This window comes from Thamnophis elegans, chromosome 4 (assembly GCF_009769535.1).
Source record: "Thamnophis elegans isolate rThaEle1 chromosome 4, rThaEle1.pri, whole genome shotgun sequence".
NCBI classification, from domain to species: Eukaryota; Metazoa; Chordata; class Lepidosauria; order Squamata; family Colubridae; genus Thamnophis; species Thamnophis elegans.
The window spans coordinates 124,629,441-124,656,103 of record NC_045544.1 but is presented as its reverse complement, the minus strand read 5'-3'; the positions used below and the strand labels follow the sequence as shown (position 1 = coordinate 124,656,103).

The 26,663-nt window shown below is 43.2% G+C and overlaps 2 protein-coding genes across 2 annotated transcripts in view; one reads left to right on the top strand and one right to left on the bottom strand.

The window, feature by feature from the left end:
* Positions 1–7,821, top strand: part of MYBBP1A (MYB binding protein 1a) — an 88,458-nt gene extending 80,637 nt beyond the window's left edge. The window contains 4 exon segments of the mRNA XM_032216198.1: positions 2,882–2,970; positions 4,308–4,390; positions 4,393–4,453; positions 6,928–7,821. Coding sequence (XP_032072089.1) covers positions 2,882–2,970; positions 4,308–4,390; positions 4,393–4,453; positions 6,928–7,324 — 630 coding nt within the window. The 3' untranslated portion in view covers positions 7,325–7,821.
* Positions 7,822–12,509: 4,688 nt separating this feature from the next.
* SPNS2 (sphingolipid transporter 2) overlaps positions 12,510–26,663 on the bottom strand; it is a 102,192-nt gene continuing 88,038 nt past the window's right edge. The window contains exons 11-12 of the mRNA XM_032217179.1: positions 17,462–17,511; positions 12,510–14,937 (exon numbers count right to left, since the gene is read on the bottom strand). Of these exons, the coding sequence (XP_032073070.1) occupies positions 17,469–17,511 (43 nt within the window). The 3' untranslated portion in view covers positions 12,510–14,937; positions 17,462–17,468. The remainder of the gene's footprint in view (positions 14,938–17,461; positions 17,512–26,663) is intronic.

Sequence of the window (26,663 nt, the reverse complement as noted above, 5' to 3'; positions counted from 1 at the left end):
TTTAGCGCTCAGCCTTTCTTATGGTCCAACTTTCACAGCCATACGTTGCAACTGGGGAAACCATAGCCTTGGACTAAGACACACTTTAAGACCATATTGCCTTGGAGTTCCTGAAGTTGTAGTCCAAACCTACAGTATTTTTGGGGGGGGGGGGGGAGGAATAGTGATCTACACCAGAGGCCCTCAACCTTTTGAGCACCAGGGACTGGTGGAAAGAGGTTTTTCCATGGATCGGAAGGGGGCGTGGTTTCACGTGATGCCCTGAATCATAGGATAGGGCTTCACTTGTTTGCGCCACCTTGGTTTCTGGCATGCGGTGGACAGGTGCCGATCCATGGCCCGGTGGGGGGGGGGTTTGGGGACTCCCAATCCACACCCAAATCGAGCCTTTACAGGTAGTTTTAGAATTATGGCCACGATTGAGCTCAGACTCTACATTCCTAAGTGAGAAACTTGTTAAGTGAGTGGGGTCCCATTTTTGCCATTTTTCTCCCCACGTTTGTTAAGTGAGTCGCTGCAGTTGTTAAATTAGTCTAGTGTTTACTTTACTTTAGTTTAATTTCATTTAGTTTAGTTTCGTTTATTGTCATTGTACCTCGTAGAATGAATGAAACGCCATCTTCGGTGTTACATTATAACTATAAAACTAAAACACAAAAGAGACATCCTGCTCATTCTATACAATTGAATGGAAGACTCCTGATTAACCTGGTTGTTAAGCGAACCTGGCTTCCCCCTTGACTCCACAAAAGGCCACAGCAGCTGATCCCATGACCCTCGGGACACGGCAACCGTCATAAATATGAACCCGTCGTCACGAATCCAAATGTAAATCATGTGACTATGGCAAGTGGTCATGAGTGAGAAAAATGGTCGTAAGCCACTTTTTGGGGGGCCACTGTAACTTTGAACCGTCACTAAACAAAACTGTTGTAAGTTGAGGACTACCTGTGTTTGAGAATAAAGGGGCCTTTCTTACTATTTCACCCCAATGGCGACGGCTGTGGCTGTTGCCAAATGCAGGGTTGATCTGGTGGGGTTTTTAGATTTTTCCTGTCAGAATCTCTTAGCCCAAACGGGAAGTCTTGCCTTCTAATACAGGTGGTCCTCGACTTACAACAGTTCCTCTTAGTGACTGTTTGAAGTTACGGCGGGACTGAAAAAAAAGTGACAGGATCATTTTTCACACACAACCGTTGCGACATCCCGACGTGATTTACATTTCGGATGCTTGAGAACCGACTCACATTTACGACGGCTGCAGTGTCCCGAGGTCATGTGATCCACCTTTTGCGACCTTTGACACACAAAGTCCGTGAGGAAACCCGATTCACGTAACAACTGGGTTACTAACTGCAAACAACGGCAGGGATTCATTTAACAAACGTGGGGAGGAAAGCCGTAAAATGGGGCAAAACTCACCTCACAATTTCTCACTTAGCCACATAAATTCTGGTCTCAATTGCAGTCGTAAGTGGAGGACTACCTGTAAGACTCAGCCCAGAGAATAACCTTCTTGAAGACTTAAGGCTGCATTCCAGCAAAACTTGTCAGGCCCCCCCATAAGAAATTGGCTCACCGATGGTACCGGCATCCTCCTTTGCTCGGGGAAGGCATTTCCACAGCATCCCAGGGCCGTACCATGAGGCACAAGGCAGCACAGGGCAGCCAGTGTTAGCCTCAGTGAGGCGTCTTCATTATGAATCTGCAGGGCTGTTCTTTTAAGGAGTCTGGAATGGCGGGGGGGCTCCAGAAGATACACGGCTGGCCAGAGTTCCTTCTCGCTCGTGAATCCCTTCCAAAACTTCCAGGCAAAGTTCAGTGAAAGTAGGCCTCGTGCAGAGAAAGGCGAGGGAGAAATTGGACTGAAGAGCTTGCTCAGTATGTCAAAACAGCAGTCAAATCCAGCTTTCCCCGTCCTTCAGATGTTCTGCATTGTCATTTTCTCCTCGTTTTATTAGCCAGCCTGTCTGTCTCTGATGGGAGTTTCTGATCTAGACAAGCTTTTAGTGTTTCATGCACGTTTTTTTGTTTTTTTTTTTTACTTTAATGCATCTTCTTATTTTGTATTTATTTTTTTACTCTGAAACACCTCTCCTTCCTGTGACTCCCTGCATTGAATTTTGGCTTCTAAGAGTCTCGGGAGAAAGACCCTCCTCGTATAGAAGTGCTCCTTATATTGCACATCATTTGTTTAGGGACCATTAGATGATACTGTTGTGGCTCACCAGCAGCTAACAAAGCTGAGCTGGCAGCAGATTCGGACAGTGTGGAGGTTGGGGAGGAACATGGGCCAGTCCTGGAGTCTGGGGAAGGCTCTGATGGGGGCTCTGTGTCGGAGGCAGAGAGGAAGCCAGAGTCTTATGCCAGTTATCAGCTGCCTTCAGAGTCAGGCATCAGTGAGGCGGACAAACAGCTGGAGCAGTGGTGGGTTCCTACCAGTTCAGACTGGTTCAGCCAAACTGGTAGTGGTTTGGCTGCCTGGGTTGCTGGAACCGGCAGTGACCCAGGCCTGCCACGCCCCCAAACCGGTTCTCTGGGCGGCGCCATAGGTGCCGTCGTTTGTTTTTGCTTTCTGCGCATGTGTAGAACAATTTTTATTGCACTGCGCATGCACACACATGCGCAAAAAGTGTAGGTGTAGGAGAGAGGAATCCACCTCTAGACTCAATTTAGTTCCTCAGGCTTGTGCCAATATTTCTCATATTAGGCCAGCAATCTAACTTGGCACGAAGGACTTTCATAAAGTTGTCGGAGCATTATTTTATTTTACAGGAATGATGCAAAGATACAAGGGTCTGTAGGAGGAGGAAGGAAGCATTCTCGTGATTTTCTGGGTTATAACTTCTCCCCACCTGCCCCCCCCCTTTTTTTAAAATAGACATTGAAGAAAGTGGGTGAGTTCAAAGTTAAGGTGGACCGGGAGAAGGTCATCAAGTGTCTGGAGCTGTTGAGCTGCCTCATCAAATAGTGACCCAACAGGTATGTTGTCACTCTTACTATCTGATTCTTCTTTGCAATGCCAATATTTCCCTCTTTATATTCACTGCTCACAAAGTTTTCCTTTAAAAGTCATTGTTGTACTTTTTGTTTGTCTAGGAATTCTTTGGAGACTAAAGTAAGCTTTAGTCACTGAGCGGTGGCTCAGTGGCTAAGACCCTGAGCTTGTCGAGCAGAAAAGTCAGTAGTTCGGCAGTTCGAATCCTGAGCGCCGTATAGCGGAGTGAGCTCCCATTACTTGTCCCAGCTTCTGCCAACCTAGCAGTTGGAAAGCATGTAAAAATGCAAGTAGAAAAATAGGGACCACCTTTGGTGGGAAGGTAACAGCGCTCCGTACGCCTTCGGCGTTTAGTCATGCCAGCCACATGACCACGTCTTGTCTTCAGATAGCGCTGGCTCTTCGGCTTTGAAACGGAGATGATCACCGCCCCCTAGAGTCGGGAATGACTAGCACATATGTGCGAGGGGAACCTTTACATTAAGAGTCGCATAGAAGAGAATAGAAGAGAAGTAGCTCAGGGTTGATCTAAAGATCTCTTTTTTTTTTTGTGCTCTCTGAGCTTGGTTTATTGGCGGACATTCCATTAACTTACAGGCTCTTGTACTGATGATGTTACCTAGCTGGGCAATGAAACATATGCAACTAAACAACCAAGCTTAGAGAACACCCAAAACTCTAAAGTTAGCATCCCTGCAGTGAATTAACTCTGGGTCATATTCATGCAGTAGCAATAGCAATAGCACTTAGACTTACTGTGTTTTCCTGAAAATAAGACAGCGTCTTATTTCCTCCCCTCCTCCCGAAATAAGCACTTGGTCTTATTTTTGGGGAGATCTTATTATTTTTGAGGTGCAGGAGGCAGTGAGTGTGGTCACCTCATGGCTGCTGCTGTGTTGCAATATTTTGGGGAGGGCTTATTTTAGTATATGTGCTCAAAAACCCATTTGGGGCTTATTATCTGAGAAGGTCTTATTTTGGGAGAAACAATTGTTTTCCAAACAAAACCCAGTGTTCTTGTGCCCCTATCAAGTTTCTAGAGATTCCGCCAAGGGTTTTGGATTGGATTACGCTCTAAAGGATGTCTGTTTTGGTTTTGAGGGCAAGTATTGCATTGTGAATCCGGGGATCAGACTGGTTGACTGTGTGATCCCTACTTGGGACCACACATACAATGAGCGATTCATTGATAGAATGAGTGAATCATTCATTCACATCCTTTTCTCAATGAATTTGCAGGGAACAGAGAGCAACTCTTTTTTTCTATAGCTACCACTTTAAGCGACTTCTTTATTGAATGCAATTCTAGTATTCTTCTATTTACTTTTCAGGCCTTCAGCATAGATCTGACTGAGCTTCGTGGTGTGCTCCAGACTCTGGGTCAGCAGGAACATTTGAGAAGTCCATACAACTTGACAACATGTACTGGAATGTTATGAAACTCCTGGGATTTAAGTAAGTTATAGAGCCAGTTTGGTGTCATGGTTAAAGCACCGTGCTAGAAAAGCCAGGAGACTGGGAATTCTAGTTCCACCTTCAGCACAAAGTCAGCTGGGTGATCTTGGACCAGTCACTCTCTCTCAGCCCTAGGAAGAAGGCAAGTGGAGCCATTTCTGAAATTTTATCCAGAAAACTTCAGGAATTAGTGTCAGCACTCCTCCATTGAATAATTAGCAAAGAAAACCACGAGACTCCACTGATAGAAATCAAGTGTACTTTTACTAATTATAAATGATCAGAAGCGTAGCAAAGCGAAGACTGATTATTTAGGCGCGAAAGCAAATGATATATAGAATAACCCATTCCCCACCCCTTGGCATCCCAGTTACAGTCCAATCATAATTCTCCCAAGTGTCAGGTGCGAGATAACTTTGAAAGGCATCACCAAGATGGAATGTCGGTGCCGTTGGCCTTGGCGGGAAACCTCCTCCGCCATGCGCAGTAAGACAGGCAGCAGAAACTCCAGGATCTTCCTCCAGCACAATTAGTAGTCCCCTCCCAAATACCATGCCCCCCCTCCCCGTTTCAATGGCAGCCGAAGCAGCAGCAAAGCAGAGGCTGACAATTAGAGTAGTTGCCAGGAGTCAACACAAACAGGAAGGCCCATACACACACATAGAAGGAGAAGCTGCCTGCTCCTTGCAACCCCTTGGTCCTCCTCCTGATCAGGCATGTTAATTTTGGGAAATGAACTTGGAAATTGGCACAGTTCACAAACACTTGACCTCTTGAAGAAAAGAAAAGCTGCAATCGCAACCCCCGTGTATTGTAGTCTTGCTGATTGCGGCCTTTAACATTTCTCCCCCTCCCCAGTTCCCTTAACACACAGGTGTCAAACTCGCCGTGGCACATTGCCATCATGTGACGTATTTTTCCCCCTTATGTGATGCATCCAGCCTGCGGGCTGCCAGTTTGACAGCCCTGCCCTAACAGAATGTTTTGGCCCGTTTTACCAGAATCAATTCTGAATGCTCAGTTTATAACGTCTGTTTCTCAAAACTTCATGGGTGATCTTAAAAGAAAAGGCTAATTGATGATGGAAGGCCTTGTTCGTGGGGTTGATGGGAGTTGTAGTTTAATACCATTTCCCCCTGAAAATAAGACGGGGTCTTATTTTTTGACCCCCGAAATAAGAACTGGGCCTTATTTTCAGAGAGATATTATTGTTTTTTAGGTGCAGGAGGTGACAAGTGTGGTCACCTCATGGCTGCTACTTTGTTGCAATATTTTCAGGGAGGGCTTATTTTAGCACATGCACCCAAAAATGCTTATTATCCAGGGAGGTCTTATTTTCAGGGAAACAGGGTATATATAGGAGAGAAGCAACCTAGAACTAAGGAGAAAATTCCTGACAGAACCATTAATCAGTGGAACAACTTGCCTCCAGAAGTTGTGAATGCTCCAACACTGGAAGTTTTAAGAAGAGATTTGTCTGGAATGGAATAGGGTTTCCTGTCTAAGCAGGGGATTGGACTAGAAGATCTCCAAGGTCCCTTCTAACGCTGTTATTCTAAGTAATACATGGGGAAGCATTAGATTAGGAGAGTGTTTCTCTACCAGCAATTTTAAGTTGTGTGCACTAACTCCCAGAATTCCCTGGCAATCCATGTACCCTGTTTCCCTGAAAATAAGACCTCCCCAGATAATAAGCCCAATTGGACTTTTGAGTGCATATGCTAAAATAAGCCTCCCCGAAATATTGCAACACAACGGCAGCCATGAGGTGACCACGCTTGCTGCCTCCTGCACCTCAAAAATAATAAGACCTCCCTGAAAATAAGGACAAATGCTTTTTTCGGGGCTCAAAAACAAATAAGATCCTGTCTTATTTTCAGGGAAACTTGGCAACATAATGATATAATAACATTAATACTTAACATCCTCTTTACAGATTTCCATTTAACCATTTCCTCTTTTTATATCTCCTCCTTTTTAACTTCTGTTTCTATTATCTATTGATAAAATGTATCCCATATCAAAAAAATATTCCGTTTCTTCTTTAACCTTAATAGTAAGCATTAGTCTGTCCATTTCTGCACATTCTAGTATTTTCTAAATTACATCCCCCTCAGATTGAAGCGTATAATTTTCCTATTGTTATGCAAAGGCAATTATCGTTGCAGTGAGTATATGCAAAATCAAGTATATAGTCTTTTTATCATTTTTAAAATTAAATTAATTTTAAAAACTTCACCATGCTTGCCGCCTCCTGCACCTCAAAAATCATAAGACCTCCCCAAAATAAGGCCAACGGCTTATTTCGGGGGGGGGTCAAAAGAAAATAAGACCCTGTCTTATTTTTGGGAAAATACAGTAGGGGGATTCTGGGAGTTGAAGTCCAGGCATCTTAAAAGTGGCTGAGGTTGAGAAACGCTGCATTAAGACTAAGCGGTGGATGTCACAGGTCGTTTCCTGTTCTTGATTCGCAGGCGGCCTGTGAAGGTGAAAGTCTCTGTACAGCCCGCAAACGGAACCGTGGTTGAGTCCCTAAAGCGGAAGAAAAAGGGATTTCTTCCAGCCACCAAAAAACGTCAGAACCGCAAGAAAGCCCAGCCTGGCCAGTCCAAGGAGAACGGTCCCGAGAGAAGCGGCAATACCCCTGCTGTTGGCGAGGCCGAGGGTCCCTCAGAAGGAAAGAAGAGAAAAAGGAGGAAGAGGAAGACGAAGCGAGGGGCGGAAGCGGGTGGGAGGGAAACGTTTAAGCAGGGTCCTCCAGCGAAGAAGGCAGCTCAGTCCCCGGGGACCACGAAAGGAGCTGCTGGGCCACGTGGCCACATGAAGAAGAAAAAGCAGCAAGGCAAGGGGAAGAAAAAGGCGACCGACTGAATTTTGGGGGACCGATGATACTGTTTTTATCAACTTCTGGGAAATGTGTTTTGAAAGTTGCTGGGGAAATCTGCTCCTGGATTCCAGCCGGCGGAATTAAAGCTGGTCTGTTGTATTATTTTGATCTTGGACACCATCGCCATAAACATTCTTGGGACTTCCTACCTGTGAGGCCAGGAACAATTTCCCCTCTCCTCATTCATGTCATCTGGCGTGGCTTCCAAAAGAGCCAAGCTGCAAACGGTATAACCCATTCTGAAATTTAGATGTGTAAATGAGTTTTAATTTGATGATCCCAGCAGTGTAATTTATAAGTTGCTCCTGGAAAACGAGGTGCTTTGGAGCAAACTCTATATAATGCGTGGATCAGTTCCCTCTCCTTGGTTTTAATAATAATAGAAGGCCTCACGCGATGATGTTAAAGATATGTTGCTTTGGTTACTTGGAGTTAAATGACAGAACTTATATTTCTGAATTAAAAAAAATATTTTTTAAAACCTTTATAAAATTAAGACTAAAATGACATGCCTTGGCTCGGGTGTGTGTGAAAAATTTGTACTTTTTGCACGTCTGTCTTAGAATGGGTGACACTTCTTACAATAAACAGACAGTGTGTAAATTCAGAAAAAGCATTGAATGTTTATGCCACCTGGCGCCAAATGACTCTGAGCTGTTGGTAGCATTTCAGAGTACGTTAATCTGGGCAGTATACTTCAGACAGGTATTTATTTTGCAACAGTTTATACCTTACTATCCCATGAAGGGGATGCGGTGGCTCAGCGGCTAAGACACTGAGCTTGTTGAACAGAGAGGTCGGCAGTTCGGTGGTTTGAATCTCTAGTGCCGTGTAACAGAGTGAGCTCCCATTACTTGTCCCAGCTCCTGCCAACCTAGCAGTTCAAAAGCATGTAAAAAATGTAAGTAGAAAAATAGGGACCACTTTGTTAGGGAGGTAACAGCGTTCCGTGCGTCTTTGGAGTTTAGTCATGCCGGCCACATGACCACAAAGACGTCTTTGGACAGTGCTGGCTCTTCGGCTTTGAAACGGAGATGAGCACCGCCCCCTAGAGTCGGGAACGACTGTCACATACGTGCGAGGGGAACCTTTACCCCATCCCATTAGCTTTTCCAATGCCTGCAGTGACTTAGAGCAGTTATTACATGTCACCTTCCTTCTAAAGGTCTTTTGCATCATGTTTCTCTGTTTTGGGATTTTACTGGGATGCTAAGGCGAGGGGAGATCTATGGCCATTATATTCTCCCCCTTCTTCAGTTTTTTTTCTGATGAACAGTGGAAACAAGTGTATTCTTGTTTCTACCTTAAAGGAAACAACTCTTTGCAAATAGCAGATTGATCTAGTCCAGGGGTCAGCAACTAGTGGCTCTGGAGCTGCATGTGGCTGTTTTACTCCTCTGCTGTGGCTCTCTATCGCCGGTCGCCGCCACAATTTTGAGAGGAGCTTCCGGTTTGGGGTGAGGAGACACTATGGTAAGGGGCAGGTTTTCCGGTGGGCTTCACAATTGATAGGGCTTTCAGTTAGGACAGGTAGAGGAAAAAGGATGCCGCGCTAGAAGGAGACTCCTAGCTTCCAGTCTAATTCTGGACTTCCAGTCTGCTCCAGAATTGAATGGGGGGGCTTCCAGTTAGAACTTCTATGACTCATGGAGTGTTTAAGCTTGCCAACCCCGATCTAGTCAGCGATTCGTCAGAAAGCAGACTAGAAGTTGGAAATATGTTCTCTGCTTCTGAGAAGACTAAATGCCTGCTTGCATTACCTAAAACAGAGTTTTCCAGCCTCATGTTGTCTAAATATGTCGGAGGGGAGGAGTCCCAGGTGCAGAGAATCTGAGAGATGTCTCATCATGTCTTGTCGGTGCCAACCTGTTTAGAAAACATGCATGGCTACAACTTTCCCTCAAAATATAACTTGTGCTTCCCAAATTAGCTGGAGAGACATTAGACCAAAGCACTACAGGTAGGGCTTGACTTACGACAAAAATTGAGCCCAACATTTATCTTGCTAAGTGAGACAGTTGTTAAGGGAGTTTTGCCTCATTTTACGACCTTTCCTGCCACAGTTGATAAATGAATCGCTGCAGTTGTTTAATTAGTAACTCCGTTGTTAAGTAGCTTCCCCATTGCCAAGCGTCTTGTTAGAAGGTCACAAAAGGCGATCACAAAACCCTGGGATGCTGCAACTGTCATAAATACGAGTCAATTGCCAAGCATCTGGATTTTTTTTAAACTTTATTTTATTTTATCAATTTCATATATACATTCACAATTATATGACAATTTTTCCTACTGTTGACAATATACTTGAAAATTGCTTTTTTAACATCCCATAGATCCATCTTACCTTACAACGGTCCTACTACTTCTTCCCTCCCTCCCTCTTTCCTTCCCTCGTTTCTTCTCTCCTACTCCCCTTCCTTCCCTCCCTCCTTCCCCTTCCCTCCTTCTCTCCTTCCCTCCTTCCTTCCCTCCTTCCTTTCTTCCCTCCTTTCTTTTCTCCTCCTTCCTTTCCCCCTTCCTTTCCTCCTTCCTTCCCCCCTTCCTTCTCTCCTACATTCCCTCCTTCCTTCCTTCTGGATTTTAATCATGTGACCATGGGGGTGGTGCAAAGGTTGTGTAAAAATAGTGATAAATTGCTTTTTTCAGCACCGTTGTAACTGAACCAGTGGTGTGTTGCTACTGGTTTGGACTGGTTTGGCCAAACTGGTAGTAGTTCGGCAGCTTGGGTTGCTGGAACCGGCAGCGGCCCAAGCCTGCCATGCCCTCAAACCGGTTCCCTGGGTGGCGCCATTGGCGCCACCATCTTGTTTTTCAGTTCTGCACATGCGCAGAACAATTTTAATTGCACTGTACATGTGCATGCAGCGCATAGCAAGTGCGTACACATGTGCAAACCAGCATTAGTGCCTGCCAGAACCCACCCCTGCTTTGAACAGCCCCTAAACTCTTGTAAAGCGAGGACTCACTGAAATGCTCTTGGCCCTTATTCTCATATAAATATACGATGACAGGTAGCAGTTTGTGAAAGTGAATTGCATTTATTTTTTTGTGGCGCCGCTTGTGACATATTGAATCTTAGAATTGTGGAATCGGAGGGGAAGCTTTCTGAAGGAGGTCCATCTAGTTCAAATTGTGTTCCTATAAATAGGAACTGATTTCTCGAGAGATAGTCGAGTAAGTGGAACGCTTCCATTGTAGGTTCCCCTCTTTCAGAACAATCAGCCTCACGAGGTCAGGATGGCAAAAGATGATAAAAACTTAAATTGGTTTCGGAAGGTCTTTGGGAATGGATGGTGCGTAGTTATCAGGGCCAGAACGGCTGTTCCTGTTTTAGATTTGTACACTTGTACAGCAGCTCAGTGAAATAAGCCAAAAAAGTATGAAGGAAAAATCTAATGAGAAGCATTCTATGGCTTTAGGCCTCTGAAATCCAATTCCTTGCTACAACCTTCTTAAAAACCTCAATCTTGGCCTCCTTATATAGCTTTTTTGAAAGTATTACTTATACCAGGGGTCAGGAAACTGCTGCTCTGGAGCCGCATGTGGCTCTTTCCTCCCTCTGCTGCGGCTCCGTCATCGGTCGGCGCCACAATTTTGAGAGGAGCTTCCCGTGGGGGGGAGCACAGTGCGCCAGAGAAGACTCTATGGCAAGGGGAGGGTTTTCCAGTTGACTCCACAATTGATAGGGCTTTCGGTTATGACAGGTAGTGGAAAAAGTATGCCGCGCTAGGAGCAGACTCTATGGGTGGGGGAACTGAACTTCCAGTCAGCTCCAGAATTGAACAGGGGGCTTCCGGTTAGGGCCTTTGTGGCTCCCGGTGTTTTCTTTTCTGTGGGAAATGGGTCCAAATGGCTCTTTGAGTGTTTACGTTTGCTGACCCCTGACTTATACAATTGTATGTTCCCCCCTTCGGATAGCGCTGGCTCTTCAGCTTTGAAACGGAGATGAGCACCGCCCTAGAGTCTAGAACGGTGATAGTCAACCTATTTCTATCTACCGCCCACTAATGGATCTTTCTTGATGGAAAAATTTCCTTACTGCCCACCAGTTTTTACGCACGTGCGGAACATGAGTATATTTCTTTTTTTCAGACATAGGTTCTAAATTTGTTTCACAATTTAACAACTACTTTTACTCTTACATTTTGATTTGCACGCCACACAGTGCTTTTTTCCCTCCTCTTTTCCCTTTTATTACAAACACCAAAAACAATGCTGTATTGGGTGCCTTCCTTTTCCTGCCTTCCTTTCTTATAGTATTTCACTATATCAAGGATCTCTTTTCCCTTTTTTATTTTCTCCTTCTTCTTCCTTTACTTATTTCTTTCTTTTATTTTAGAACAAAACTTAATTTATGAGCCAGACTAAACACTGCTTACTCTCCTCTATTTTATCCCCTTTTCTCTGTTTTTCTTCCTTTTGTTAATTTTTTTTTATCTTTTCCTTTTTATCTCCCCTTTTTTTTACCTTCCTTAGGGCAATGTACAAAAGTAAGGCTGAGCTAGTTAGCCCACTTATTATTATTAGCCAACAGCAATTCTCTCCTGCCTATAACTTTTCTTTCTCCTATTTTGCAACTGCTCTGCTCTGCTTCTGCCTGTCCCTGCTATCAGTTTCCACTCCTCCCCTTCCTCTTCCCACGTGTTTGCTTGTACGCGCACGTTGGTTTATTGATGTCTGCGCTCGTGCCTGCCCACTCGCTCAAAAGGAGGTTTTAACCTCTGAAGTCCCTACCGCCCACCTGGAATCCCGAAATGCCCACTAGTGGGCGGTAGGGACCAGGTTGACAACCCATGGTTTAGAACGACTAGCATTCATGTGCGAGGAGAACCTTTACCCTTATACAGTAATATGTTTCCTCAGAATTGGCAACTCTTTGGTGTGGATTATAGTTTCCCAACTGCCATTCATTTCCATATTTTGTAGAAACTGCTGGTCAACATCTCAGGTTGTGGAAAACCAATAAAAGGAAAGTCCTTCTTAAACACACACACAATTTGACAACCCTCCTCTGCTCTTATCTTGGCAGAAGCTCCCATAGAGACTACGGTAGTTGTATTTCAAAGCAAATCTCAACTATTGTGTTCATTCTCATAGTATAAATTCACACAGTGCATAGGGAAGAACAGCAGCAATTACGGGAAAAACGAAAACGCCAGCACCCACTGTTTAAATACGTTTTATTTCTTAATTTACATTATGTATGCGTATACATATATATATATATATATATATATTCATTTATATATATATATTTTGACTGCTTTATTTTTATACTCTGAGATCCATAATCAATTTCATGGTCCTTTAAAAAATAAAATACCCATTTGTTCGATTTTGCTTCTGAAAGAAAATCAGAAAAAACAATTTGAGTCCTGCCTTGTATAACAAGAAAAACATTAGTATCACGCTTCCGTGCTTTCCACTTGTCAAAGTGATCATTAAAACGTCTCTTTTGGTGAAAAGTCTGAGAACAAAAATGCCAATTCCTCCAAGTCAGGCCTGGCTGGAAGAGGGAAAGGGGGAGTTGGAAGTGGAGTCACTTCCCGTCTTGCTGGGGTCTTTGAAAACGAATTAGTCTCATTTAAGGAGGAGAGCTGGGCCGAGGACTTGGATGACTTCCATTCATGACTGAGATTCATAGGCAATAGAAAACCGAGGCCTTTTTCAATATTTATGGATGTCTGCTCAAGAAAGATCATTTTCTTCTACTTTGGTATAACCTCCAAGCCCCGTTCACTGGTTTTCATTTTATCAAAGCCTGGTTTAGCATCTCACGTCAAATATTTTGCCCTAGTTTTACCATGTTGGGGTTCCTTCGAGGTGGCACCTGCCATTGGGCCAGCCGAGGACCATAACAAAACGCTCTTTTCTGCTAAAATTGGATTCTGGTGAGCGATCTTGGCGTTTCAGAAGGACTGGCCATATTTGTTGGAGTTGACTCTCTTCCTTGGCTGTGGGGGTCTCTCGCTGGCATTGTTGGATCCAGCGCTCGGTTAGTCTGCTTGCTTTAGAGCCGTTTAGATCCCCTACTACAATGATTTGGAACGAAGCTACATGCTAAATTGGATCCTAAAAAGAGAGCCAGGAACAATTTTGGCAGATCATATCAGGGCCGGTGAAGTTTAGAAGGAGCTGGAGCAGGGGTCTCCAACCTTGGCAACTTTAAGCCTGGAGGACTTCAACTTCCAGAATTCTGGGAGTTGAAATCCCCCAGGCTTAAAGTTGCTAAGGTTGGAGACCCCTGAGCTGAAGGATTCCAGACGCTGATCCTGCAACGTTTTAGCTTCAGAATGAGAGCAACTGAATTGAATGATGCTGCCATGCAAATCTAGATAACTCTACAGGGGAAGGAGAGGAAACAGTTCCTCGGTGAACTATCCATGCTGAACATGAGTTAATGAAAACTCTGTATGCGTGCACGGCACGTGTATGAGAGACAAATCTATTAAAATCTGCTGTTTGAAACTAACTTGTAGCCAAGATCCATTTCAGATGGAACTAATTTCTGCTCCGTCTCTACTTTTTCGACATCTGGAAGGCTGTCAGTTTCCTGGAGATCTGGTGGAGCAGAGATGAGATACACAGAGGACTGGTTGGGATTAATGGGGCTTCACAGCCACGGGTCCTTTCTCAAAGCCAAAAGGGTGAACTGCCTATCAACCACCTCACTTCCACGTCTATGCAAAATTCAGGATGGAATTTTGAAGCCGTTCTCCGCTCTAGCTTGTAAACAGAAAAAAACAACCATTCTCTCTCTTAAAAAAGGGAGGGAGGAGGATATTGCCACTGGAAATGGTCAGTTGAGCCGTTTTCTTTTTTGGCCTGGAGATTCATTGGTAGATTGATAGTAAATGCTTGCTGTCATTTCTCTCCATTTCCCAAGAGACTGGGGGGAAATATCTGACATTCCCCTTGGAAAATTAGAAATCTCCAGTCATGCTGGACCCAAAAAACCAACAACAATTGATAGGTCTGAGGTAGCTCCAGCAGTAAACTGCTAGTGCAAATGACACTCTTAGGTAAAGCAAAAGGGGAAAAAACCAAAACCTATCCAGCTAATCCAATCTTTTTGGTGTCTTGCAGGGAAAAAATGGTATCCTACTACTTAATTAAAGAGCAGCAAATGTATCTGGGGAACTCTAACCAGGAGGAAAAAGCCCTGCTTTTTGGGGAGGCTGGTGTAATGTCTCTACCTGAACACAGGGTTGATGACCAAAGTAAGATTGTTAAGTAGTGTTAGCTGCTTGCTCCGTTAGCAGAAGTGGGTGTCTTCCTTGGCTGGAAACAAAGTATATTCAGTTCCCCAGATGTCTCTTTTTGGAGATGGGACGATGAAAGAATCAGCACCCTTTCAGATTTAGGAGCAAGTGGTCATCCATGCCTCTGCAGACTACAAGGCCTCTTGTGTGCCCAGCAGACACCTTCATTTTGCTGAAACGCCACCAATCCATTGTGTCCGAGAGTCTGGATTTTCTCTGGCTCCAAGCATGAGGAGGGGGGAGGGATGAAGGGGGGGGGGGAGGTCTTCCACAGGTGCTCATTTTGTGGTTTAGTGGCAGCTACGAAAGATTGCCTTCATTGCCCGAGATGTCAGCTGAGAGGAAGGAAACAAAGAAGAATTGTTAATGTGGGGAGAAGGATACAGATGCTTTCACAGAGAGACAGTCAAATCTATAGCCCATTCTTTTGTACTGGCTTGGACCATTAAAGTGGCCGTGGCCAGAATCCAACAGGCTGCAAATTGCTGGACTGGCTGGAAAAATACATTCAGGTTTCTGTTGAAAGTGTCCCCTCAGACTTGGTGAATAAATGGTCATTTAAAGCACAAACCCAATGCTGCATCTTGGGTTTTCCTATTAAAAGAGCACAATGTGGCTCTTTACTACAGAGGGAAGATGTTGACTACTGTTCTCTCTCTCTCTCTCTTTTTTCTCTCTCTCTCTCATCTCTATCTATCTATCTATCTATCTATCTATCTATCTATCTATCTATCTATCTATCTATCTATCTATCTATCTATCTATCCTGTATATAATCTACTATATATCTATCCCAGATCTCTCTGTCATTTATCTATCTCTATAATCTAGCTATCTATGTATCTCTATCATTAACTTTCTATATATCTATCTCAGAGATTGTCTCTTTCCTAATCTATCTCTATTTATCTATCCATCCATCCAACCATCCATCCATCCATCATATTTCTCTTTTCTATCTATCTTTTATCTATTATTATCTACTATTATCTATCATGTCTCTATCTTCTCTATCTATCTATTATCCATTATCTCTCTATCTATTTTATCTATCTATCTATCTATCTATCTATCTATCTATCTATCTATCTATCTATCTATCTATCTATCTATCTATCTATCACATTTCTCTCTTTTCTATCTTTTATCTATTATTATCTATTATCTATCCTCCCTCCCTCCCTCCCTCTCTCTCTATCTCACACACACACATCATCTCTCATCATTTATCATCTATATTATCACATTTATACGCTGCCACAACCTCATAAGACTCTGGGTAGTCCACAAATGTCAAAGTATACAGTAAAAAAACCAAGAACATCCATAATCCAAGTAAACACCGACTACAAAGATATATATCCTGACAAAAACCAACTGATAAGGCTGATCAAATTGATCTCATGACCCTTTGAAGAATTCTGATCTGAGCTGTTTCTGGACCATAATCAAAGAGAACCAGGTGTCCATGAGAAGGACATTTCAAACGTCTGACACTATCACAGAGAAGCAATGCCTCCAAGCCTCAGTAATTCCAAAGAATTACCAGAATCAGAGAGAGTGGATATCTAGGCCCCAATTACTAAAAGAGATTGGACCAAGCAGGGCTAATGTAGTATTGTATTCTGAGTTTCCACAGCTCCAACTAATGTGTATGGCAGTGTTTCTCAACCTTAGCAACTTGAAGATGTCTGGAGTTGAAGTCCAGACATCTTCAAGTTGCCAAGGTTGAAAAACACTGGTGTATGGGAAGCAAAATGCTTTCAATATTTCCTAATACTTCCTTTACTTAATTCCAATTGCATTTAGCTAAATGTGCATTGGGTTATATAGGTGCCTTTTTGAGATGTTGGAGAAAATGGTTATCTTAAAGTTTAATTCACAAAGGCTAACATGAAAGAAAGGCCATATTGAAAAGTTTGGGGGAATATATAAACGTAACACACACACTAGAAGTTAAACTACAAGTAATCCTCATTCTGTGACCAGCAATTTGATCATTAACCAAAGTGGTTACTAAGCGAAACACAAAAATTTTATGATCTTACTTAGGATTTCCTTTGCTGTACAGACCTCAAAGGTTGTAAATTTGAGGACCAGAGGAAAAGTTACTTTTTCATAGCCATTGCAACTGAGAAAACTCTCTAAAAACATAGTCACTAAACAAGGACTACTTGTATTTCAAAGAAAAAGTATGTACTCCTTTTAATTCATAGCCAAACTTAATTTAGTTTTGTCATAAATTAACACTGTCACTGTTCACACAATATGTTCAATCGGGTCAAGTAAAAGCTTAACAGATGCATTCAGACATGTAGTTCAGTGACACTGTGTTAGATTGTTCTTTATTTTCATTATGTTCAGGTTAATTTATCATTCCCAAATTGCTGAATCCACAAAAAGGGCTAATCAAAGTGAAGCATGTTGAACAAACCGGCCAACATGCATGTAAAAACGGTCTGCAATTCAGTTTTTCCTGTTTTAAAAATTGTTTAGGGGAGAAAATGGACACTAACCAGGGCACCAACCCGTGGTTTAAAATTGATTTTATATCCAAACCTTGGCTAACCAGTCTGGATGAACTTAAAAGCTATATTGTAGTTTATGAAGACTTCCTGATATTATTTAGCAAGTCAAGCGATGAGATTTCATCTGCTGTAAAAATTGTCATTTCATTTCAACAGGCTTATTAATTGTTCATCTGAATGCAGCTATTTTATTGCAAGTAACCTGTCATCATAAAATTGCCTTTTTCGGGGAGGGGGGGGAACCCAAAACAGGATCAACTAGAATTCCAGGCAGGCCCTGGAAATTCCTAGAATTCTTAGGATGCTTTTACATATTGCCTTTGTTACTTACCGCCATCTTAAACTTTCACTGAGGTTGGAGGCATCATAAGTTGGTTTACCCTGGGGAAAAAGAAATGGAATTGTCACGTTTCAAGCTTTTTTCCCCCCACAACATGCATACACGCATAAGAGCCAAGGTGGCGCAGTGGTTAAATGCAGCACTGCAGGCTACTGCTAGATCAGCAGGTCAGCGGTTCAAATCTCACCGGCTCAGGGTTGACTCAGCCTTCCATCCTTCCGAGGTGGGTAAAATGAGGACCCAGATTGTTGGGGGCAATATGCTGACTCTCTGTAAACCGCTTAGAGAGGGCTGAAAGGCCTATGAAGCGGTATATATAAGTCTACTGCTATTACACAAGCATACAAACATATAAATTGGATTTTATAAGCTTTAGTTTACAAATTGCTCTGCATCCCCCCCTCCTCAATCTCAGTGGAGATCAGGTATTACAGTTTTTAAAAAGTTACAATCAGGCAATTAGCAAAGCTCTTAAAAGTTAAAAAGTCCCACATGATTTCCACAAAGTATTTTTCTTTGGTCAGGAATAGATTTCTGTTTGGTATAATGGTGTAATGCGCACCGATAGCTGCTGTTTGAATGACTACCATAATTTATATATCAAGACTCTCTGCTGACAAAAGCATATTTTCTCAAACTGTCTTACCGAGTCTCAATTTTAATTTTTTAACACCCCCTCAATCAAATTAAAAGCCTTCAATTCCCAGTATCTGATCTTAGAACACAGAACGTAGGAAAATAGCTTGTCATTTTGCCTTTTTTTTTCCCCCCCCAAAATAGCATGCCACTTTCTAAATACATCCATAAGGATGAAACAAAAAACAACACAGTGTGACGGGTAAGATTAAAAACAGTAACACAACAAAGGAGATATTTAAAGCAGATGCAGTAAAAGCAGACGGCAAAAACTACCGAGCAAAAGAAAAGAAAAGGCCAAGCTGTAAGTCTGACTCAGTGACAGAAAGAGAAAGGGTTTCAAACAAATGGTTGAAAACTTAAAGCCCAAAAAATTGAGAAGACTAAGGCATCTGGATTACACAAATACCTAGTATTATTTTTCTTTAAGTAACACAGGAAGACTCTTAAGCCAGTACTCGTTCTAGGCAGTTGAGAGACCACAAGCCTTGAGGATTAACCTGAAGAAAGTGAGGCATATAAAAGCCACGTGTTCCTTTTCTATACTGGAATTCTCCAGATGTGTTGAATGGCAACTCCCACCATGGCCAATAAATATGCTTGTTGGAGAGTAATACAGGGATCCCCAACCCCTGGGTCACAGCCCACTACCAGCCCACTACCAGCCCTGGTTCCATTCGGAACCAGTCCGTGGGCACGTGTATGAGTGCAGTTCCACTTACCTGGCAGTGGGCACTTGCACTCGCAGACAAAGCTCCATTTGTACAAGTGGCAGGCACTCACACTTGTGCAAATAGAGCTGCGCTCATGCTGACATCCCCCTTCCCCCCCCCCACACCAGAAAGATTGGGGACCGCTGCGATAATAGAGTTGGAAGACAGCAGAATGGTGGCGATGGCATTAAATTTTTCAGTTAAATTTAGAAGAGCCCCAGAGACGCCAGATAATTCAAGAGATTGATTGCAAGATGATTAGGAAGAGAGGGATAGGAGAGAGGGTAAGGGGGGGAAGATGAGGAGAATAAGGAGGAGTGGAATGAGGAGAGAGGAGAAGGAGAAAGGAAGGGGAAGTAGAGTAGAAAAAGATGATGGAGGGAAGAAAGGAGGTAAGGAGGGGGAGGAGAGAGGCAGAAGAAAGTGAGAGCAGAAGAGCTAATAATTGGTTTTTATCTTTCTGGGAGTTGATGGCAAGAGGAACTGATGTAATTATTACTTAATACAATATGATATTGGCTATGTAATAGTATACATGTGATTATATGTTATGAAAATGGAAAATAACTTTTTTTTTAACTATGTAAGATGATGTTTGCAATCCTTTAAAAAAAAAAAGTATTTACCCAAACTATCCAAAGTCATGTGAGATGAGCAAACCTTTTGACATCTTTTACAATGGTGCCAAAATCTGTCAAGATTTTAATGTTCTTTCAGAAAATCACCAAACTGTCAAACATTTTACAATCGTGCCAGATTTCAAATGATCCCCCTTTTTTTTTTCAAATGGGAAAGGTGCTAATCCAGGATGGTTCTCCAGGGGTTCTGATTTTCTTTCCCTTCCTTCTCCAATCTGGGATGGATGAGATCAAATTATGCATGTTTCATCTTCTATAGAACTAATAATAAACATCCAAAGTAGACCTTGGAAGTCAAAATGTTTGCTGCGTATTTCAGAATCTTCTGAATCTTATTCAGTCTAGGAATGACAATTCCAGACAGATTTCTGTTGTTATGACAACTTCAATACCTCTAGAGCAGTGGTCCCCAACCTTTTTATCGCCGCGGACCAGTCAGCCTTTGATAATTTTACCGTGGCCCGCTGAGCGCGCGCAGGGGTGGGGGGCGTTGTTCGCGACGACACATTGATTGAGTACCTGCGCGGGGCTCTCTTCCCTGGAGCCTTTGCGCACGGCCCAGGAGCTTTTGCGCACAGCCCAGGAGCCTTTGCGCTGCAACGATCATGTCCCCCGGCCGCTGCAGCGATCATGGCTCCCGGCCGCTGCGCGGCCCGGTGCCAGGTACTCCACGGCCCGGCACCGGTCCGCGGACCGGGGGTTGGGGACCACTGCTCTAGAGGTCTCAAGCTTCTTGGATCAGGTCAACACTGTAGCCCCTAGAAAGTATTGTGGTACCTCAGTACTTAATTGGTTCTGGGAGGCGTGATGCGTACCAAAAACGATGAGTACCAAACAATTTTTTCCCATAAGGAATAATGTAGTGAATCCAAACAAACGATGAGTACTGGGACAAAATTTTCATGAGACAAAATAAGTTGACTACCAAATTTGATGAATTTCGAAGTAATTGAGTAACAAGTTACCACTGAACCTCCAGTTCTAAACTGTTGAGTAATTAACAAATACTTAAATATAGAATAAGAGTTGGAAGGGACCTTGGAGGCCTTCTAGTCCAACCCCACTTAGGCTACACCATTTCAGACAGATGGTTATCTAATTTCTTCTTAAAAACTTCTAGTGTTGGAGCATTTACAACTTCTAGAGGCAAGTTGTTCCATTGATTAATTGTTCTGTCAGGAAATTTCTCCTTAGTTCTAAGTTGCTTCTCCCCTTGATTAGTTTCCACCCATTGCTTCTTGTTCTACCTCAGGTGCTTTGGAGAATAGCTTGACTCCCTCTTCTCTGTGGCAATCCCTGATATATTGGAACACTGCTATCATGTCACCCCTGGTCCTTCTTTTCATAAGACTAGCCATACCCAGTTCCTGCAACCGCTCTTTATATGTTTAATCCTCGAGTCCCCTAATCATCTTGGTTGCTCTTCTCAGCACTCTTTCTAGAGTCTCCACATCTTTTTTACATTGTGGCAACCAAAATTGGATGCAGACCAAAATTGGATGCAGTTTTGATTTAGATGCAAATCTTCCAACCATCTTTCCCAAAAGTCAAATCTTGTTGAAAAGCAGACCGGTCTTTGCCTCAAACTTCTCCATCTCTGTAGAACAGGCATGAGTAACTTTTGTTGGCCAGGGATTGAACTGAACAATTTTGGAGAAGAAACTGAGAGGAAACGATTTCTAGTGGATGTGTCTGATATATAACCAGATGGGACTTCCTCTGATTTTGCTAAGATCTTTTGATGGAAAGATGTTCTTTATGTTTTAAAGCATTAAGCCATTTTTAGGATTTACAAGTCAATTGCTATTTGCTATCTCCATCAGAGTAGTGGGAAACCCCTATGGTTAATTTGGCAATTAGGGACAGGAGAAGTACTGCAGAGTGTCTACAAGAATCGGTTTGAGGGCGAGTATCAGGGGTGGGCTGCTGGGGGTTCGCAGGGTTTCGGGAGAACTTCTAGCTAACATTCTGTGCAGTTTGGAGAACCCTCAAATCCCACTCCTGGCTGGCCCCACCCCGCTCACCCCACCCTGCCCCTCCCAGGAGTCCTCACATGGCACGTTTTAGATCCAGGTAAGTGCATGGTGTGTGTGGAGGCTCAGGAAGGGTGAAAAACAGGCCTAGCGGAAGTCTGGGAAGGCCAGAAATGGGCCCATTTCTGGCCTCCAGAGCCTGGGGAGGCTGTTTTCGCCCTCCCGGAGGCACGATGAAAGCCTTCGGAGCCCAAGGGGGCAAAAACACCCCCCCCCCCCACCGCTATGGTGCAGAAGGCCAACTAGGCCACGCCCACGCTGACCGTGCCCACCCAGCAACCGAGCAGAGAACCCCTTGCTAAAAATTTTGAAGCCCACCCCTGGTATGTATCCTGGAATCACAGAACTCCCAAACTTGTTCCGGGAGATTTGCAAACGCTTTTATTCTTCTCAAGGTAGAAGGACCGTTAGGCTTTTTGCTGCTTCCTCCCTGACAAGGAACTGGCTCCAAATCTCTTTTGTTTTGAGCAGCAGGAGGAAAAATAGACCCTTGAAATCTGGAACGGCTCCTTTTCTTTTCTTTTGTTTTTTACTAAAGCCTATTGACTTTTTTTAAAGCCTCTCTGCATTCTCTCCGCGTACTGTCGCTACCTGCAGAAATTCTCAGAATTTTTCCCCACCGCAAGTGACTAAATCTTATTCCACAATTATTGTGTGCTTTTATAATGAAGGATTTATCGCAGCTGTTATTTTAACCTAGCCTAACGCTCCAAAATGAGTCATTAAGTATTATTTAATGGAATGCAGAAAAGGATCTAATTCAACACCGTGCAAGGTTCACTGAAGAACCCGCAGGCTGGGTTTGCATTTACACACACACACTTCTTCCGCTGGTAAACTGGTTTCATCTGAACATTATAATCTATTTTAATAATACCATGGTCCCATTAGCCTTTTCTCCCCCCCCCCACCGCCCCATGAGTTTTAATTTCTTAAATGCTACAGTATAATAAAATTGCCAAAAGAATCCTGCACACTTAAAAAAAATGGCCCAAGGGTTTTCTATACAGGTCTAAGTTTAAAGGTAAAGGTTCCCCTCGCACATATGTGCTAGTCGTTCCCGACTCTAGGGGGCGGTGCTCATCTCTGTTTCTAAGCCAAAGAGGCAGCACTGTCTGAAGACGTCTCTGTGGTCATGTGGCCAGCATGACTAAACATCAAAGACGCATGGAACGCTGTTACCTTCCCACCAAAGGTGGTTCCTATTTTTCTACATGCATTTTTACATGCTTTCGAATTGCTAGGTTGGCAGAAGTTGGGACAAGTAACGGGAGCTCACTCCGTTACGCGGTGCTAGGGATTCGGACCACCAGATCTTTCTGATCAACAAGCTCAGTGTCTTAGCCACTGAGCCACCGCGTCCCTTTTTTACAAGCAAGCAAACAAATGGAAAATTAAAATGAACACACAAAAAAAGGAAAGAGAATGGGAACAACTGAAACAATTTGAGAACTGAAATTTCCCTGTACTTAGGATACCATCCTATGGGGAGACTGGTATTTACAAAAACCAAGCTCTGCTTCTCCAAGATTAGTGATAAAAGTCCAGTCTTGGAAACAAAACTTCAGTTTTAGAAGGCTTTACAGGTTGTAGAAGGATTCTTAGTAGGGGTCCTTGATGCTCTCTGAGCTTGGTGGTTTTCTTGCAGACGTTTCATTACCAAACTAGGTAACATAATCAGTGGTAGTAAGGCATGTGGTTTGCTTTCATTATATATGCTAATGGCTTGCCCTGTCAATGTTGGTGGGACTTGGAGGTTCTTCAGCTGGGTTGTTTACTGTCAGCTTGTTTGACAATTCCTTGACTGAGGTATGTTCCAATCAATCAAGAAGTAAATCCAGAGTGGATATCCCTGTCCACAATGGAATGATTGGGAAAATGCCCATCATGCCCTTGAAGAGTATTCGGCGACTTCAGCTTGTCCAGAATGCAGCCGCGCGAGCGATCGTGGGTGCGCCTCGGTTCACCCACGTAACACCTATCCTCCGCGAGCTGCACTGGCTGCCTGTTGATCTCCGGGTACGCTTCAAGGTGCTAGTTGTCACCTACAAAGCCCTTCATGGTATTGGATCTGGGTACTTGAGAGACCGCCTACTGCCAATTACCTCCACTAGACCAATTAGATCCCACAGACTAGGCCTCCTCCAAATTCCATCAGCCGGCCAGTGTCGACTGGCGACTACCCGGAGGAGGGCCTTCTCTGTGGCTGCTCCGACCCTCTGGAACGAACTCCCTGTGGAGATTCGTACCCTCACCACCCTCCAGGCCTTCCGCACAGCCCTTAAAACCTGGCTGTTCCGACAGGCCTGGGGCTAAAGACTCGCTGCCCCACTTCGAATGGTATGACTGTTGTGCTTTTTTAATTATGCATGGTTTTTTATGTTTTTTGTAACTTTGTCTGTTTTTCCCCTCCTTTTGAGTTGTGAGCCGCCCTGAGTCCCTTTCAGGGAAAAGGGCGGCATACAAATAAATTAAAATGTAAAATGTAAATCTCCAAAGCTCTGCTTTGCATCTTTCTTTCTTTCTTTCTTTCTTTCTTTCTTTCTTTCTTTCTTTCTTTCTTTCTTTCTCTTTCTTTCTCTCTCTCTCCCTCCCTCCCTCCCTCCCTTCTTTTAAATGGTAGTTGCTTCTTTCACTAATTGTGTTTTTTAATTCTTGAAATACAGCAACAATAGTTCCTGCAAGGAGCCTGCCAAGATACAATATGATTATTGGGTTTTTGGCTAAGCCATGCTCACTTATGACAACAAAAAAATTCCTAGCCAACATTAAGATTAACCAAGCACAGTATGCTGGGGAAATAACCTAATTAAACATGGTGTATGAATGGTTGTTCGGAAAAAAAGGCATATTCCTTTTATGGACTCATTACTCATCACTAGTTCCACTTCTCAAGAATTATAATCACAGTTCAATACTGTGTTCAAAAAGTTTCTGAAAAAAATAGAAGCCCTTGTAAATATGGAGGTAGTCTTTGACTTACAACCATTCATTTAGCAACCATTCAAAGTTATAATGGCATGGAAAAAAGTGATTTATGTCCAGTCCTAAGACTTACGAGTTGACCATTGCTGCATCCCCATGGCCATCCCAATTCAGCACTTGGGAATTGGCCTGTATTTACACTGGTTGTAGCATCCTGGGGTCGTGTGCTCCTTATTTGCCACCTCCACAGTAGGCTTCGGACAAGCAAAGTCAATGCGGGAAGCTGGTTTTGCTTAATGAACACACGATTCATTTAACAACTGCAGCGATTCACTTAACAATCATAGCAAAGAGGTCATTAAACTGGATGTGATTCATGTAAAAACTGCCGTGCTTCGCAATGGCAATTCTGGTCCCAATTGTGGTCATAAGTCAAGGACTGCCTATATTATCATTTACATGTTAAAAATGATTACATTTAAATAGATTTCATGTGCTCAAAAGTCAGGTGGAACAAATTCACCGGTCAGCATTTAAGGAAGAGACATGAACCAAATTAGACCATTTTATACATCTGTAATCTAGATGTAATTTATTGCTAGTCCTTATAACAGTGTTTCTCAACCTTGGGAACTTGAAGATGTCCGGACTTCAACTCCCAGAATTCCCCAGCCAGCAAATGCTGGCTGGGGAATTCTGGGAGTTGAAGTCCAGACATTTTCAAGTTCCCAAGGTTGAGAAACACTGCCTTATAATTTGTTCCTCATCTTATTCTGTTCTTTGCTTTTGATTTTTTTCCAGCCTTCTCCATCATTTTCCTGGGAGCCTCGTCTTCTTTCCCTATTCGCCCAAATTTCTTCTTGTCTTGGCTCTTTGTCCCACTACTGTCACCAAACTTCTGTTACAATTTTACTTATTTCCCTAATGTTCAATTTGGACACCGAATCTGTTTTGCTTCGACAATTTTAAGAGGGAGTAATTCAGGACTGCAGTTGAGTTGTGCTCTGTTTTTTCCTCCCAGAGAATCACAAGAGGACTAAAAAAAACCATACTAAAAAAGAGAAGGAAAATCAACATTCTGTTCCGTTCTCCTCAGGCAACGGAGTTTAAAGGATAGTTAAACAACCCATCATTAAGCATCTGGGTGCTGGAAGCACAAGATCAAACTTTCCTAAAGTTCCAATTGGAAACCGACAGCAGGGGGCTATTTTACAGGCCAACAGACCTATAGTTTTCCGAAACCTCCACCTTCTTTTTGAAGGAGGAATAATATTTGCTAACCAATCATTCATGCAAAGTTCTCAAAACCTAACAGGAGTGGGTCTGCGATCCCTCTGGCTGGTTCCTTTAGCGCTCTGGTATGTTAAAGTGCTTGGTTCTGGAGACCCAGAATGTGTTTAAATTGTTTACTCTGCCCTGTTGATCGTGTTTGGTTCTGGTTTCACCACCCTCCAACTTTCGTCCTAGTTAAAAGACCTCCTGTTGGGTCTGGTGAGGCCCTTGAAACCAAGAAATAAAGAGAAATTTCCCGTTCAGAGAACAATTAATCAGTGGAACAGCTTGCCTTCAGAAGTTGTGGATGCTCCGCTGGAGGTTTTAAAGAAGAGATTGGACAGACTTTTGTCTAAAATGATATAGGATCTCCTGCTGGGCAGGAAGTTGGACTAGAAGACCTCCAAGGTTCCTTCCAACTCTGTTAGTCTGTTATTCCAGGAACCTTTAGTGAAGATATGCCACTATTTCTGTGGCATAAGCCCTTCCTGTTGATACCATCTGTATGGCCCATTGTTGACTTGCAGGAACCTGTTTTCTCTTCTTGTGCCATGACCTTCATCTGGAAAACTACCTGTATTTCCATCTGCTTCACCTTCCTGAAGGCACTGCAGTCTCCAGTGATTCTTTCAGTACTTCTCATCCTGGGTCACTCATCCCAATATGGATTAAGCGAAAAACCTAGTTGCTGTCTTTAAACCGTCTTGGCAACTGGTCCAGGAGGTTCTGTGCCTGGAGGACAACCCTTTCTGCAATAGCATAGTCAAGGATCCTCGGTGCTCTTTGAGCTTGGCTGTTTTCTTGCAGATGTTACCCAAATTGGTTAACATCATCAGTGTATTCAGTCTGCAAACAGCTACTGGGCTCACCTTAATAGGGAATGTCCTGTTTTTGGTTTCGTTTTGTTTTATGGGTGAAAATGTCAGCCATCTTTAAAAAGATATGTTTTATGACCAAACCAATAAAATAAAGATTA